General features: G+C 35.2%; 1 protein-coding gene across 10 annotated transcripts in view; it reads left to right on the top strand.

The window, feature by feature from the left end:
• Hltf (helicase like transcription factor) overlaps positions 1 to 17609 on the top strand; it is a 92115-nt gene that overhangs the window by 34445 nt on the left and 40061 nt on the right. For 4 of the 10 annotated variants that reach the window (XM_087186316.1, XM_087186320.1, XM_021252892.2 and 1 more), the window contains exons 9-14: positions 2383 to 2467; positions 5489 to 5582; positions 7288 to 7367; positions 7456 to 7497; positions 8416 to 8493; positions 12696 to 12793. In XM_087186316.1, coding sequence (XP_087042442.1) covers positions 2383 to 2467; positions 5489 to 5582; positions 7288 to 7367; positions 7456 to 7497; positions 8416 to 8493; positions 12696 to 12793 — 477 coding nt within the window. The remainder of the gene's footprint in view (positions 1 to 2382; positions 2468 to 5488; positions 5583 to 7287; positions 7368 to 7455; positions 7498 to 8415; positions 8494 to 12695; positions 12794 to 17609) is intronic. The other 6 variants (XM_087186322.1, XM_087186321.1, XM_087186318.1 and 3 more) reach the window with 3 other exon arrangements.

Here is a 17609-nt window from a genome sequence, read left to right as displayed (position 1 = left end):
TCAACAGTAATAACAGGGTTAACTCTAAAGAGTCATAAAGCTTAATAGTATACTATAAAGGATAAAGAGGTTGGGGAACTGGAGAATGAAAAAGTAGAATTTGAAAAATTAATCAGTGGAAGATAAGGAGGAGAGAAAAGTGAGATAAAAGATTGCATTAAGAGCTGGGCGTGGTGATAATCCCAGCACTTCCAAGGCTGAGGCAGGAGGAGGTTCGCCATGGGTTCAAAACCAGCCTGAAGTACATAGTATAACTGTTTGTATTAAGGTGTAAAAAGGAAATTTAGTAGAATTGGATGAAGGTAATGTGAAAGAACAAACAAAAAGAAAAAAGAAAAAGAATAAAATAAAAGAAAAAAGAATTAGAAGGAGAAAAGAAAAAGAAAAAAGAAAAAAAAACCCATCAAAACCTCTTAAACTCCAAAAAACAAATGAAGGAAAAATAAAGACAAACTGAATAAAAAAAATTCTCTTGTCTTTTTGAATGAGTGGTTTTTTTCCAGGATTTTTAGTCTTGGAATCCAGCAAGTCGCGATTTTCTCATTTTCACCACCTATGGTTTATGACGTGCCCCCCTTGCTCCAGAGGTTCCTCTGTCTGTATACCCAGACTGTGGCAGTTGTCCAAGTTGAGGTGTGTCCTTGTACACTTGGTAGATCAGACCAGTGGTCTTTGCTGGATATACACAGTGGGTTGGAGGTTCAAGTAGAGTACTGGACTTAATGCCAGCACTTTCAGGTCCGTCTTTCTCTTAAAGCCACACTCAGTAGGTCTGGTTTCTTACCACAGAGGCTGGGGCCTGTGTCCTTCTCAGTTTGAGATTAAACTTCTCAGGGGATCTATCCCTAGCTTTTATCCTCTCCACAGTTTTCTCCCTGGCTGTTTCTTACCAAGTCATGGTAGGATGTTAAAGCTGGAAATCCCGAAGTGGAGTTGTTCTGTACTTTTGTGGCTTAGTCTATTAACCCTTTCCCAAAATGGTGCCTGATGAAACACATCTAGGGCAACATGGTGGGTGCTGCAATAGGTTTCTTTAACTCTAGCCTGCCTTTAAGGAATAATTTTTCAAGTAAAGACACAGTATTTTTGTAGTTTTCCAGAGCCATGGGCTTTTCTTGGGTTTACCACTGCTGGGCAACTCTATTATTTCTCCCTGGAACTGTTGACTCTCTAGGCTTACCCTCTCTCCAGGGACATTGGCTTTATCCACATTCATGTTGATCTGTTGTTGGAGCCTCTGCTGGCCCTGCAGAGGGAAAACAAAGCAGAGCAGGCTTAGAATTGGTGAATGGCCATGGCCAAGGCATGAATTCCACAGATGTGGGGTTGACCAGGAGCAAATGCTTCACAGGGACAGGAATTCTTAAGTAAATCACATTTCATGCATTTTCTCATAGTAGTATAATTGAGATGTTTCTTTTTTATTATTTTTGGAAGACAAAGACCAACTAGCTTTTGCTTTTGATATGTTTGTGAAAAAGTTTTTAATCAGTTTGTATAACCTTTACTTATTCATCTCCCTCCTCACCATTGTTCCCAAATTGAGTAGTATTTTAAATATTCATTATGTATAGCAGTATAAAGTGCGGACCAGTTTAAATTTCTTTGATGCGTTCCTGCTAGCTTGAATCACCAATGGTACATGCATGACTGCCCCATCAGATGGCTTTTGCTGTACAATTGGACTGGACCTTGCCACCCAATGGGGCAATCATGCATGTACCACCAGTGGTTCAGAGCCCCCCAGTAGTAAAACATATGAATTATAGCCCTGTTGTTAACCTCGTTTTTTAAAAAATTAATTTACTGGTACATTTTAGATATACATAATAATCATATTCATCATAGGGAATTTGAGAACTTGTGCTTGTACATGATATATCCTTTTTTTTTTTGTACCAGGGATTGAACTCAAGACCTTGCACTTGCAAGGCGTGGTGCCACTGAGCTAAATCCCCATCATTATGTGATAAATAAATCTTCATTGTTCTTTTTTTTTTCCGCATTCCCCTCTGCTCTGTTCAATCCCTCATTCCCTCTTTACTTACAAAAGCTTCCATTTTTTCCTTTCCTGTTTTTTTTCTTTTCCTTCCTTTCTCTCCTTCCCTCCCTTTCTCCTTAGTTCCCATACCCATTTGGTCATTTTCTCCCTATTTCACAATATCTGTTATACATTTTGGTTCTTATTTATACTTTCATTTTCTCACACCAGAGAAACAATGTGATATTTACACGTGTCTGATTTATTTCACTTAAGAATATGATCTCAGGGTGCATCCATTTACCTAGAAATATCTCAAGGTTATCCTTCTTTATGGCTGAGTATGTTAACATGTTAAAACTTACAGTAGTACCATTAAAGAAATGTACCTTTTCACCCAGGAATGTAAGGAATATAGTGTTAGCCATGAGTCTATGAAGCTTGGAGGAAACAGTACCAGTGAAAAGGCAGATGGACTAAGCAAAGGTAAGCTGTAATTTTGAATATGACCTGATATTTGAGTTATATTTTCCAAACAACTTATGTAATTCCAACTTTGGGTTGTTACAACAAAAATGTAGGATTTCTTTCTAAATATCCTTGTGAGAATTGCCAGTCAGCAAAGGTTTCATCAAGGAGATGATTCAATTAGATGATAGTACACCAGTCAGGCCATCTGTCCTGCCATTCCCAGCCCAGAGGAAGGGGGTTCCGGGCCACCACCCGTCCCACTGCTCCCGGCCCAGAGGTAGGGGCTTCTGAGCCACCATCCCAATGCTCCTGGTCCAGAGAAAGGGGCTTCCTGGCCACCATCCCTACCACCACTCCTGGCCCCTGTCCCACCTCTCCCAGCTCAGAGGAGGTGAGCTGCACGGGTGCCAACAGCACTCTGCCTGCCCCCCCAGTCGAAATGAGAAAACATCAAATAAGTCTCAAAACCAGACTTCCAGATCACCTACAGCAACCTCAAAGGGAAATGAGATGGAATACTCTGATACTCAACCACCTGGACCCACTGAACTGGCAACAAAAGGGGATCTGGAAAAAATGAAATCAGAAATAATTTCTCAGGTAACAGGAGAAATTGTGCTCCTAGTGCAAGATATGATTAATACATCTAGAGAGGAGCTGAGGAACATGATGAAATCCCAACATGGGAAACAAATGGAATCCATAAAACAGATGCAAATAGATTTCCAGGAGATGAAAAACTCCATTGAAAGTCTATGCAGCAGAATGACCCAATGTGAGGACAGAATTTCAGATATAGAAGATAACATTGCAATTAATGACCAGGAAAAGAAAAATTGCTTCAAAATTATAAGGGAACATGAGAAATCAATCCAGCAGCTGCTAGACGATGCAAAGAAGGATAACATAAGACTGATTGGAGTCAATGAAGAAACAGGAGAGAGTGCAGATGACATAACAAAAACTCTTCACAGAAATAATGGCGGAAAACTTCCCAAGCAGAGGAAAAGAACTTGACATACAGATAAGTGAGGCATATAGGACTCCAAATAGCCTTGATAAAAAAAAATCTACACATAGGCATATAATTGTTAAGATTCCAGAAACTCAACAGAAGAACAAAGTTCTACAAGCAGTGAGAGAAAAGAAACAAATCACATACAAAGGAAAGCCCATCAGAATCACAGCAGATTTCTCAACACAAACCATCAAGGCAAGAAGAGCTTGAAGTGAAATATTCCAAACCCTCAAAAGAAAACAGCCTCCAACCCAGATTGATGTACCCTGCAAAACTATCTTTCAAAATTGATAGAGAGATAAGATACTTTCAAAGAGCACCTTAGGAACTTCATGAATACCAAACCAGCACTCCAAAAAATTTTACACAATATCTTAGGAACAGACATTGAGGATCACAACCCCAGGAAGCAAAGCAGAATGAACCCATCTGGCACGACAAGAGATTAAATGCAAAGGGGGAGAACCCAACAAAAAGAGAAAGTCATGGCAATGATAAGTCAATACATTTCAGTTATAACCATCAAAGTTAATGGTCTCAATTTACCAGTCAAAAGAAATAGACTGGCAGAATGGGTCAAGAAGCAAAATCCAACAATATGCTGCATACAAGAAACACACTTAATTCAAAAGGAAACTCATAGACTGAAAGTTAAAGGGTGGAAAACAATACTCCTTGTGACCGGAATCAGAAAAAAAGCAGGAGTAGCTATCCTCTTTGCAGATCAAGTAGATTTCAAACCAACACTGATTAAGAGAGACGAAGAAGGTCACTACATCCTTGTAAAGGGAACAATCCAAGAGGAAGAGATGACAATCATAAATATCTATGCACCAAACACTAGTGTGCCCAACTATATAAAACAAATACTAATGGACATGAAAAGACATATATGCACTAATACAATTGTAGTGGGGGATCTCAACATCCCATTGTCACAGATAGTACACTAGTCAGAAAATCTGGGGAAGAAAAGCACTTTTGGTTGAGAGAACAATTCCACGATAAAGACATGGGAGGAGTAAAATTAGGGAGGATGTTTTGTTCTTAGACTTCAGTGTATTTTATGTTATTTATAGTGCGGTATCCATGGATAGCACCAGGTAAAGCTAGAAAAATGGGTTTGAGCCAAATTCTGAAGTCAGTGGAGAAATGAAAAGAGATCTATGATTTTAGCAGTTAAATGATCTTCACATGATTAATTTCTGAAGGTAGTTTAAAGCAGAGCAAGACTAAGTATGTCAGATAAGAATAGTAGGTGAAGAACTGGAAATAACTGTACTGTTTAAATTTGGGATAGGAAAGAGAAGTAGAAAGCATTTCAAGAGAGCAGAATTGAGAGTGGGATTTTGTTTTATAGTTGTAGGAAAGAAATCTATGGGTTGGGAAATATTTTTGTATGCAGTGGAGAGAATAGTAGACCTGTAGGAAGAAATGGAAACAAGAATAAGATGAGTGAACATTAGAGGGAAAAGGAAGTAAGGTTGCAGGAATATGTAGACAAATAAGAGGATAAAAGTAGGAAAATTGGAATTCTATAGAAAATAGGCATCTCATTTTCCTCATAAAATGAATAAGGTCATGTGAGAGTAAATGGAGTTACAATCTAAGCAGAAGATTCAATATTTACATCATTCTAAAGAATTTTTAGATAAGCTGGGTCTGTAATCCCCACTCTCCCACGCATCTCTTAGCTGTCTCGGTACAGAAGGAAATTTAGCCAATGTAAGGACTGACTGATGGCTACTAGAGGAAGACAGAGTCCAAAAGTTGAAGGTAGGGCCAGGGTTTTAGCTCAGTGGTTTCGGTACCAAAAAAAAAAAAAAAAGTTGAAGGTACTTTGTAATGGGAAAATATTAGTTTAGGAAAAATTTGTTTTACTGAGGGAACAGGGGACTTGAATGAAGATGCTAAGAAAACTAAATATAAGTAATTGGAAAGTTAAAAGTAGGAGTATGAGAGATACTGCTAGTTTAAGACAGTTTGCCAGTTATCTACGTATTTCTTTTTCTTTGAAGTAGAAGGATCTAGATGTAATGAAGAACCCAGTATTTCACATATTAAGAAGAATAAGTATTCCATATCAGAATTCTTTAGCTCCCATCCCAAAAGGTAAACTCTTATTATGGTTTTAATTAAATGAAATATATTTATTTAAGCTTCTGTTTGCATATGTATATCTATATATTTATGTATGTCGATGTATATGAGATGACCATTGTATCTTAATTGGGTAGTTATATTAAATACATTTTAAAGTTTCAAATTGCTAAAATCACTATGACTTAGGCAGATAGAGGGTTACAAGTGAAGAAAAGTATACTAATATATAAAATAAATGAAGTGTTAATTTTTAATAATCACTCATCGTCTACCACTTTTTCCATGTTTCTTTCACCTGGGAACTAAATCCTGAGTTTGTTTTCGTTGAAAATTTCCAAAGTTTTCTTTATGGATTTTAGGGCCTGAAAATTGAATAAAACGTGACAGAAACATTTTTTGCTCTTTTCAGTCCTTTTTTTTACTTTACCAGTAATGGGAATAAAACATGATGAAGTTACTTGGGGAGAGTATTGTACTAACATAGACTAGAACCATGCAGAATGAATTCGAACAAAACACATTATTCCTTCTGATCCTTTTTTGAATCTTTAAACTCTGTGAGCTTCATTTACCCTCTTAAGTTGGTCCAAATACGGGGCTTTTGTTATACTGTGTAGCCTACCTTCAGTATCTAAAGATGTACCCTGCTGTTATTGTTATACCAGGGTACTCTCAGTCTGTGGCCAGTCAGTTGTGTCATTAACATTGTCTGAACTGAGCCCAGAAACAGTACCCACCATCTTCCTTTTCCCAAATCTTCAGGTCTCAACCAACCATAAACCTCAGTCACAGAACTTTTAGGTGGACTAGATCAGATGAAAGAATATAGAAATAAAATGATGTGGAAAAGTAATAAGAGCCAACAAATATCTTATAGCTAATACAGATAGGCTTACTGTGCAGCAGGCACTATATTAAGGACTTTTATGTGTACTAACATTTTATCCTATCTTATGTTGATTTTATTAACTCCTATTTTCACAGTGAACAAACTAAGGCATAGAAAATATACATTAGGTAATTTACCTAAAATCACACAGCAATCCCAGCACCCTGAGAAGTTTAGGCTGGAGGATTGCAGATTTGATTGAGTGTATCCTGGGCAAATTAATGACTTAGCAAGCCCTTGTCTCAAAATAAAAAAATTTAAAAAGTGCTGGGGATGGAGCTCAGTGTGAAGGCCTTAGGTTTAGTCCTCTTTATTAAATAAGCCACATGTGAAATTTGTGGCAGAAGAAGTTTTAACTGCAAGATCCATTGTTCTCAGCCATTTAACCATTGTTACACTGTTTCAACACAAGATTTATTTAGCTTTTCATTCTGAAAGAATCATATTTTTGCATTTGGCCACTTCAATATTTGCTGTATTTTCATTGATATGAAGCAGTTCTCTGTTCTAGATTTATATAAGTGTTTTAAATGAATGTTTGAATATTGAACCCACTATTGTAATGATTATTATTTTTAAAATGACCTAATTTTTCAAATTTAATAGTAGTAGTCCTGCAGTTTGTAAATAAATGCATCTTACTAGTTATGAATGCAGAATGCTTTTAGCACATTTGACTTTTAGTTAAGTAAAATCTTTCTCTTGAAATTTTTTTTCAAAAAGAAAACAGGCAGGACAAAAATAGCGTTATTGCATTTATTAACAGTATTCTTATATCACTGTGTTTTGAGTTTATAAAAATTTCTTTTATATGCTTAATTTTAGAAGAAAAATTACTGCCCAGCACATTGAAAGCAGTGATTCAGAGGAAATTGAGACAAATGAATTGCCACACAAAATAAAAGGTAGTATGTAATGGATTTGATTTGATAATGTGTCCTACATTCTAATCTCATGTGCCCATTTTTATGCTTATTTTGGTTTAATTTTTAGGAAAACTGAAAAATGTGCAGTCAGAGAATAAAAGGCTAAAAGGTATGTGCATGTCTTCTCAGTCTTCATAATGTATACTTAAATATTATTGAAGTAAAATCCCACTCATTTGCATCTACATAGCTTAGAAATTTTTAGTGATAGGTCTTCAGTTTGGCTGCTCTTTACATTGAAACTCTTCATGGACTTTACCATATGTATTAAATGAATTAAATGAGGCCAATTCAATGAACAGTTTGAAGACAAAATAATTTTCTATAAATGATAATCAACAAAATTAGGTTGGGAGTGCCTTCTTGGAAATATTCACATTATCTTCCCATCAGGCCCCATCTCCTAATAAAACGTCAGCTATAATGCCCCTATAATCCAGTCACCTTCCAAAGGTTTCCTAACTTAGGATTTCATGAGATGGGACACCATTATCTGAATATTTAGGGGACACCTAGTTATAAACCATAAACTCAAAACTGTAACAAAGATCAAAAGGTGTAAAATTAGTATCTTTACTTTTTTCCTTTTTCTTAGTATGTTTATTTTCCTTTAGTGCAGATCATATTGTATTCTTAGTGAAGAGAATGTATTGTGTTTGGAAAATAACTGATCACTTCTGGACTGAATTGAAAATTTGCAGCCTCGTAATTAGGAGTCAGACATCTATTTCCTTGAAAAAATCTTCCACCTGAGAGCTGAATAACTTTGCTTCTGCTTGCCCTTATTTTCATATGAGTCCTTCAGAAAACAACAGTCTTACCGTGATACTCTGGAGAGATGCTTAGTGTCAGAGGTAGCAATTTTGGTTACCATATATTATTATTATTATTATTATTTAATAACAGAAGCTATCAAGATAGTATAAAAGTGGTATTCTGATTCTTGTCTTCAGAAAGTACCTGTCCCTTATGCACAGGAAAGAATTTCAAAATATCTTAATAATTCTATGGGTTCCTTTTCTCCTAGCAGGATCATCTAAGAAAGAAGATGCAACATTTTCACTTACCTCACCTCCGATGGCGAAAAAGAAAATGTTAAAAAAGGGTCAGTAAATCTGCTATGTTTTTAGCTTTTTTCTGTTTTTTTAGTGAAAAAAATAAGTTGTAAAAGTTATGGAGTCATATTACAAGAAGTTTGGAAAATAGAGAAAAGGGAAAAAAAAACTATGTTTTGTTGTTGTTTTGTTTTAATGTCTTCTCCTGTTGTATTTGTTTTACAAAGATCAAAATATGATGCCAGGGTCATTACTCCTGAATAGCAGAGGTATTTATTCTAGTGAAGGCACAAAATAATTTAAGGTTGCTTTAAAGCTTAATTTAATTTGTATTAAATTCTAGTAAGGATATAATTTTCAGAGTAGAATTGGCTTTTCATTTAAGAATGTTAGTAATCTTATAAATTTGTACTTTGTAGTTCATAGGAAAGAAACATTGTCTAAGGAAAAAGACTGAACTAGCTCTAAAGAGATCTGGAACAAATTATATCTGTATACTTTGGTTTTTTTTCTTTTATATGTTGGAGGTATAGCAGAGTATTTTCATGAGGTTTGTGATCTAATGATGGGGGAAACATAAAATAAATAAATAAATAAATAAATAATTTTAAATGATAAGTGATGAGATGAAAAGGAGAGTAATGAAATAAAGATGGACCTGAAAGGGCTCTTGATTCTAATTTTAGAAATTTAAAGAAATGTAGATGTTTTCATTTGAGCCAGAATTAAGTTGATACATAGAAGCACTTTTTCCGTTGGCAGGCAGATGGCAGTGATTGAGAAAATTAGTCCTAGCTGTGTTAAGACTAAAACAAATACATCTGTGGAAGAGAAGCGTTGTAGAAATAGAAGTCAAAGAGTAGAGAGAGAAGTCATGGTAATGCCTGGGCCTGTTGTAGATACTGATTTGTTTAATGGGACACAAAAAGTCATTAGGAATAGATTAAATTCTACATTTAAAATTTCCATGTATCAAAAGGCACTAAAAACAAAATGAAAACTGATATGCTGAAAAAGTATGTGTGGTAAATATGATTGACAGAAGATGAGAATCTAGACTGTATAAGAATTTTCAAGTCAATTTCTAGTAAGACATTGTAATAGAATTGAAGGATGTAAACATACAGTCCAGATAAAGAAAGTGCAAATTACCAGTAAACATAGGAAAAGATGTGCAAATGTAATTATTGGGGAAATGTAAATTAAAGGCATAATAACATACCATCTCATTTTTTGAGTATTTAAAAATCCTACAGACACCAAGTAAGACAAGGTTATACAGCAGAAGGAACTCTCCATACGCTGTGAAGGGGAGTGTCAATTATGATGGAGAGCAACTAGGCAAAAGTACTATATAGCGGAGCTGAAGATAAACCACCTAGAATTCATGTATATGTACAAAAATGCTTTTCATTACATTGTTTTAGCAAAATACTGGGAATAATGTAAACATCCAATAAGGGAGTGGAAAATAAATTATTCCACTCAAATAATGCAGTACTATCAGTTAAAATGAATACACTAGAGCTACAAATACTAAAAAGCATAAACCTCAAAAATACATGGCATTGAGAATAAAGCAAGGGCCGGGGATTTAGCTCAGTGGTTCCGGCGCCTGCCTCGCAAGCGCAAGGACACGAGTTCGATCCCCGGTACCAAAAAAATGAGAATAAAGCAAGTTGTGGGATATGTAAAATATGAATATGTATAGTTTCAAAATCATTTAAATGTGAGTATAGTACAGGTACGATAGATATTGTATAAATATAAAAACATGCAGAGGAAGATTATACAGTCTGCTTTACCAGTTTGTCAGGATAGTCTTTGTTGTAAAGAGAATATTAAGCAAATATGGGAAAATGTTTCCATACATTATTATTACATGGTTAGTGTTCTCTAGTTTTTTGACATATCTTATTATAAATTAAGAGTTTGCTTTATGATAAAAAAATGTATTTCCAGAAAAATTTTAGTCTATTGTTCCATTGAGTTTTCGTTACTACTCATTCCTCCATCTCTTCTGCCTTGGGCTGATGAAGAAAATAGTATTAGCTCTAAATATTTCAGGTTAGAGAAAAAAGGCAGATGAGATACTAGGAAATATACATTGCTTTAAGTTACGTTTACCTCTCTTTTGAACTCGCCAAAAGATAGAAATATTTTTATTTTACAAATTTTTTTACCCAGCTAAAATAAAAAATTTAAAAGGTTAGTTAGTTAAATCATATTCACTGTTGAGAAACAAAATCCTCCTTTATTTGTGAGACTTTAAAGGACCTTATATTATTATGGAGTTTTTGATAGCCAAATCTGAGGAAATCAGCAGTGTAGTAAATAAATAATGATTAAATTGAGAGAAAAATAGCATAAGCAGTGTATCACAGTTTGTCTCCATTGCGAAAATTAGACTACATAATAAGCAATGAAATATTTAACTAGAAATATGTATGCTGCTCTGTTTTAACAAACTAAAGGTATTTGGTGCAAGAAACCATTATGTTTAGAAAATAATTGAAAGGATTTTCCATGCTTATCATAGCCATTTGTTGAAAGACTTATGGTTCCAATTCACTGTTTTAGTTACTTTCTCATTGCCTGGATAAAATACTCAACATCCACAAGTTAAAGAAGGAAGGATTTATTTTAGCTCACAGTTTGTGGAGATTTCAGTCCAAAGTCAGCTGGCCACAAAGCAGGGCAACATGGCAGAGGAGAAACAGTCTATGGAATGGCAGACAGGAAGTAGTGCCTTCTTTTCTCTCTTTTTATTCCATCCAGACTGCAAGTCTATTTGTTCATGTCATCCACACCCAGAACTAAGCTAAACCAATCAATGGACTAATCCAGAATCACACCTATGATCTAGTATCACACACCTGTGATTCAGTCACTCCCCAAAGCCCCACCTATGAGGTCACGAGGCTTTGGGAGACATCTAGATCCAGTATAAGCCATAGCACTCATTTTCGTTGGATATTTCCTTGCCTTGCCTTTTCACTTCATTTGGGATTCTAATCAATTGTTACTTCAGAAAACAGCAGTTCCCTTACCTCTTCCCAAACCTGCTCCTCTAACTCACAGTTTGTGTACTCATATCACACTTAATTCTTTTTTTTTTTTTTTTTGGTACCAGGGATTGAACTTGGGTCCTTGGGCTTGTGCAGCAGGCAGGGAAACCACTGAGCTAAATCTCCAGCACACACTTAATTCTTCTTATAACTATTTGACATTACTATGTATGTATGTATCTGTGGCCGTCCATTAGTATGAAAGCTACATAAATCATTTCAGCCATTTCCTATTGATCAGAGAAGCCAACCCTGATAGAATGTGGGAGGTGATTTACATAAGTTATGAATAGCAGGAAGTGGAGATCATTGGGGGCCATTTTGGAGTCTACCATATTAAGTGTAGTGTGAATTTAGGAAACAGCATAAAATAATATTCATCTTTATGAATGACTATGTATCAATAGATATTACAGACTTCCACCTCGTGTCCTCTCCCAGTGACAATCTTCTGGCTCTTCCAATAAATAATTGCTATCTGGAGTTTCAGTTTTTTTAAATTATAAGGCAAAATCTAGTCATGTTACTTTATACCTTGAAACAAATTCATTTTGTTCTTGACAATTTTTCCTATTTTCTATTTTTAAAAATACATTTTATTTATTTTATCCCACCACCCCCCAACTCCCCATTATCATATAGGCATATTATTGCCTTTGTACTGAGCTATGTCCCCAACCCTGTTTTTTTAATTCTTTAAAAAAATTTTTTTCCGAGACAGGATCCCAGCAAAGTTACCCATAAGTTGAACTTACGATCCTCTTGCCTCAGTCTCAGAGTTTTAACAAATTGGCATTTCAAGTGTGTACCACCATGCCTGGCTAATGATTGGTCACCCCCCCCATCCCTCCCTCCCTCCTTCCCTTCCTTCCTTCCTCTCATTTTTTGTTTTCTGTTCTCCCTTTCCTCCCTTTGTCTCTCCCTTCCTCCCTCATTCTTTTCTTCCCTCCCTCCCTTGCTTTTTCACTTCACTCTCTTTGTTTTTGTGCTACTGAGGACTGAACCCAGACTTTTAAACTGAGCTATATTCCCAGCCCTTTTTATTTAAATTATTTGTTTTGAGACAGTGTCTTGCCAAGCTTCCCAGGCTGGGATTGAGTTTGGGATCCTCCTGCCTTAGCCTCCCAGAGTGCTGAGTTTATAGGCATGCACCACTACACCTAACTAATGATTTGTTCTTTTAGGAACATCTACAGTAGACAGTTCAAAGAAAAGTAATGTTGAAGAGAGACCAAGAACAACACTGATCATTTGTCCACTTTCTGTGTTAAGCAACTGGATTGTAAGTCTTTGAAGGCTTTCATTTAAAAATATATATAATGTAATCTTTATTTGTCTTACAAGATAAAACATTCTGTTAGAAATATTCTTGGTCATTTTATATCTTTTAGGTGAACTGGGGTTACATTTGCAGAAGTAATTTTTAAGATTTATAGTAGAGAGAATAAAGAAACATCAGTCCTAACATAAGATTTGGTTTGTATTTCTGCATTTGCCACTTTTATTCTTCCTAAGGGAGAAAGATACATCATTTGAGACTCCATCATACTAACAGCTTGACCGTTGGAGCTCACTTTTCTGACAATTCTAATAAGAGTTCATTTTCATAGCAATATGTAACATGTAGTGAGCTTCTGTCTACTTAGTTTGTCCTTCAACTCTTTTATGGATTTTTCTTCATTTAACCTATTTTTTCATTTTCCATTTGACCAAATTGAAACAAATAGAACTCAAGTAATTTGACTAACATCATCCGGTAAATATATGATGAAGCTGGGATATAATCTCCAACATTTTTGATTGAACCTGAGACCTTCACACTGAGCTACATCCTTAGCTCTTTTTATATTTTTTATTTTGAGACAGGATCTGGCTCAGTCTTCAAGTTACCCGTACTGGGCTTGAACTTGAGATCTGTCTGCATCAGCCTCCCAGAGTGCTGGGATTACATGTTTGTATCATTACTCCTCATAGTCCTGTTTCTTAAGGCTACCCACCAGAAGTTTATATCCTCCCTCCACCCTCCCAGACTCCTTTTCGTTCTTGGGAATAAACTCTAGGCCTTCACACTGAGCTACATCCCCAGCCTTTTTTGTTATTTTTTATTTTGAGACAGGGTCTCAACAACTCACTGAGTTGCCCAGGCAGGGCTCAAATCTACCATCTCCTTACCTTGGCCTCCCAGAGTGCTGGGATTATAGGCATGTGCCACCATGCCCTGTGTCCTAACTCCTTAACTCATTGTATTTGGGCCCTTGCCACCAGTCCTGTGAATTGCATTGGAATAGATTATTAGTGCTTATCTGTCAAATTCAGTTGCTCCTTCATGACTTTGTCACCTTTCCTTCTTGACTTTATGTATTTCTTATATGTTTAATGTATTTCTTCATTTTATGTGGTCTTCTTTCTATGACATGACTTCTTTTTATTACATGTTTTTGGTTTATTTTATAAAAAGGAAGCTACACCTTCTGATTAGTGTATTTTTTCCTCATAGAGCTAAATGAATTTTAGTAGTCTCTTTCTCTTTTCATTCCAACAAAACTATATATGCTCCTTTTATGTGTGTGTGTAGTTTGTCCTGCGAAGGGGCACACGTGCATACTGGAATTTCAATTTCAGTGTATTAAAGCATAAATCATATAACTATGGTTCTTTGAAGGCTGGGGTATGTGGAGATGTATTTTAAAATAGGTAACTAATGTAATTTTATATTCAGAAAACAAAAGTTTGAGTATTGTAAACTTAGAAAGGTAACTGACAAAATCCTGGTTACTGAGATTATTGGAAGGAATGAGAGATGGTTGGGTATAGAGGAGTTCATGGTAAAGAAACAATTTCATAGTCCCTTTCACCACTTCTCCTTCCTTCTGCCAATCCCATTTCTAGATATTTAGGCAAGTTACTTAACCTATCTCGAAAAAACACCTACATTATTTTCTGTTGAGATATACATATTCATACATATATATATATACACACACACACCCACACATATATAGCTGAGGACAGTCTCTAGAATCATGGTAACTATGGTTCTTTCTTCAGAAAAGTTTATTTTCTTTTGTTCTAGGAGTAATCCCTTCACAAATATGCTCTGTTCCATTTTATTTCCACCCATTAATTAGGTTTTGCATATAACTCTTTCTTATACTGGATTTATTCCCTAGCCAGATTTGTTGAAAACATTCTCTGCATTTTTATCTTTACTGTTTCATATTTTGTTCTTTTTTTGCAATTTTTTTCCTTGGAGTACTGAGGATATAACCCAGTTCTTTAGCACTGACCTACATCCCTAGTCCCTTCTTTTTTTAAATTTTGAGACAAAGTCTTGCTAAGTTGCCCAAGCTGGGCTCAATTTTTTTTTAATTTTTATTTTTATTAGTACATGTTTACAATATATAGTAATTACATTCATTGTAGGGAATTGGTCCATGTACATAACACATTTCAGTTCTTCTTTTTCTGCTTCTGTCCTAATCTTTCCCCGCCTTGTTTTTTGCCAGAATCAGATTCATTTATTTTTCGTGTCCTTATAAATTTGAGTATCACACATAGAGATTAACAAACAAGCCAAAAACAGGTAAAACACATAAAACAACTACACTAAATAAAAGTATACTTTTAGATACATTGGCTGTGATGGATTACAGTAACTTTTTTCTCTTGCTTTTCCTTCTATTTATTTTATACTTTATTTATATGTTGAGTTTCTCATACAAGAGAAACCCTGTGATATTTAAGCTCTTGTGTTTTTTATTTGCTTTACTTAACATGGTCTCAAAGTGCATCCGTTTTGCTACAGATGACTCAGGTCTATCCGTCTTTATGGCCAAGTAGCACTCCAGTATGCATAAATACCACATTTTCTTTATCCATCCATCGATGGGTGTATAGGATGCTTCCAAGATTTAGCTATTATGAATTGTGCTGCTATAAATATAGGTATGCGTACATCACTGTGATATGATATCTTTAGAGTAAATCTTTTGGGAAGATACCTAGAAGGAGAATAGCTGGGTCAGAGGGAATTTGTAGTTTTAATGTTTTGAGGAATCTCCATACTGATTTCCATGTGGTTGTACCTATTTACTCTTAAACCAACAATGGAGAAGGGTTCCTTTTTCCCTACAGCCTCACCAGTATTTGTTAGTGGCAGATAACATTGTGATTTCACCTTTTTCATTTCTTTTTTTTTTTCCCCCTCAGTACTGGGGATCAAACTCTCACGCCTTTGTACTTGCCAGGCAGTCACTGTGCCACTGAGCTACTTCCCTGGCCCCCTCCTTTTTTATTTCTAATTGCAAGGATTTAGGGCTTTTCTTTTCTTATTTTGGTAAGACTGACTGAAGGTTTGTCTATTTTGTTTAATTTTTCAAAGAACCAACTCTTTTAATTCATTGATTGAATTATGCTTTTAGTCTCAATTTCATTAATTTTTTTCTCTGATCTTTATTACTTCCTTCCTCATGCTAGCTTTGGGTTTGTATTGTTCTTGTTTTTTAGGACCTTGAAGTGCATCATTAGGTTATATATTTGAACTTGCTCTATTTTTCTGATGTGGGAATTCACTGCTATAAAGTTTCCTCCTAGGACTATCTTCATTGTTTCCCATGTGTTCCATTATGTTGTATTGGTATTATTGTTTGATTGTAGAACTGTGTAGTAACTTCTTTAATTTCATCTGTGAGCCATTGATTATTCAGGAGGGTTTTATTTAATTTCCATGTGTTTGCATAGTTTCTGTGGGTGTTTTTTGCTATTGATTTCTAGTTTTCTTGCACTATGATCTGATAATATGGATGGGATAATTCTGATTCTTTTGCTTTTACTTAAACATGATTTATGGGCTAGTATGTGGTCAGTTTTGGAGAATGTCCTATGTGCTGCTGAGAAGAATATTCTGTTGTTGGATGGAACACTTGGTAGACATCTAATAAGCCTATTTATTCAAAGGTTTGCTTCAACTCTGATATTTCTTGGGGGTTTTTTGGCTTGTTTATATGCATATGTTTATAATTGTTATTTCTTCCTGTTAAATTGTTCCCTTAACCAACACGTAGCAACTTTCTTTGCCTCTTCTGATCAGTCTTGCCTTGAAATCCACTTTGTCTGAAATTAGGATAGCTACTCCTGCTTTTTTCTGGGTTTCTGTTACACAGAATATTGTTTTTTATCCTTTGATTTTATTTTTGAATTAAATGTGTTTCTTTTATACTTCATATTGTTGGGTTGTGTTTTTTGATCTATTCTGCCAGTGTATGTCTTTTGATTGAGGAATTGAGACCATTCACATTGAGTAATTACTGATAGATATTGTCTTATTTCTGTCATTTAATTATTTTCCTGTTGCTAATTTCCTTTTTTTTTCCTTTTGTTAGCTCCTCATCCCACCAGGTGTATTCATTCTTTTTGATGTATTGACATTATTGGCTTGAATCACTGGTGGTACGTGCATGGCTATCTGAGAAAATGGGTGCCATTGTAGCCCCCCCAAAAGCCAAAGATGTTATGTTATTTTGCATACTCCGCACAAGTCAGCTGCCTTTATGTATAAAACATTTTAAAGAAATTCACAAATATAAATTTCTTTTAAGTTAATTAAATAAATTTGTTGATTATTGTAATAATTTTTAATTGGTAGGAGTAGTATTAATATTTATACTTGGGCAGTAATTATTCAACTTCATGCATCTAACTAGATTCAGCCCATTTATAGACTTTATTAATTTTATTAGTAAAAAGACCAATAAAAGCAATCAGATCCATTTGTTCAAGCTGGCGTGAATGTGTTAAACTTCCCTACACTTTTATCATTCAGTTCTTCTAGGCAGTCCTGTGAAGTATTAGACTGTCTTTCTCTTTTCTCTTTTCATACCCTATATTTAATTAGTCCCCGAGTCCCATCAGTCCCTTCTTAGTATCTTTCTCTTACAACTATCCTTCTCATTCTTTTTCTACTTCTTTAATTCTGGTTTAGGGATTAAGATCTGTCACCAGCTGGGTCTTACTGGTGTCTTCTCTCCAATCTAATCATGATTGTTTTTCTCTTGCTCAAAACCTTCCAAATCTATTGTTTCCATGATTTATTCTGCAAA

Source organism: Heterocephalus glaber, unplaced genomic scaffold (assembly GCF_053883595.1).
Source record: "Heterocephalus glaber isolate CG9 unplaced genomic scaffold, H.glaber_assembly_v1.0 deba00001504, whole genome shotgun sequence".
NCBI classification, from domain to species: Eukaryota; Metazoa; Chordata; class Mammalia; order Rodentia; family Bathyergidae; genus Heterocephalus; species Heterocephalus glaber.
The sequence above is the reverse complement of the archived record's forward strand: the minus strand, read 5'-3'. Positions and strand labels throughout refer to the sequence as shown.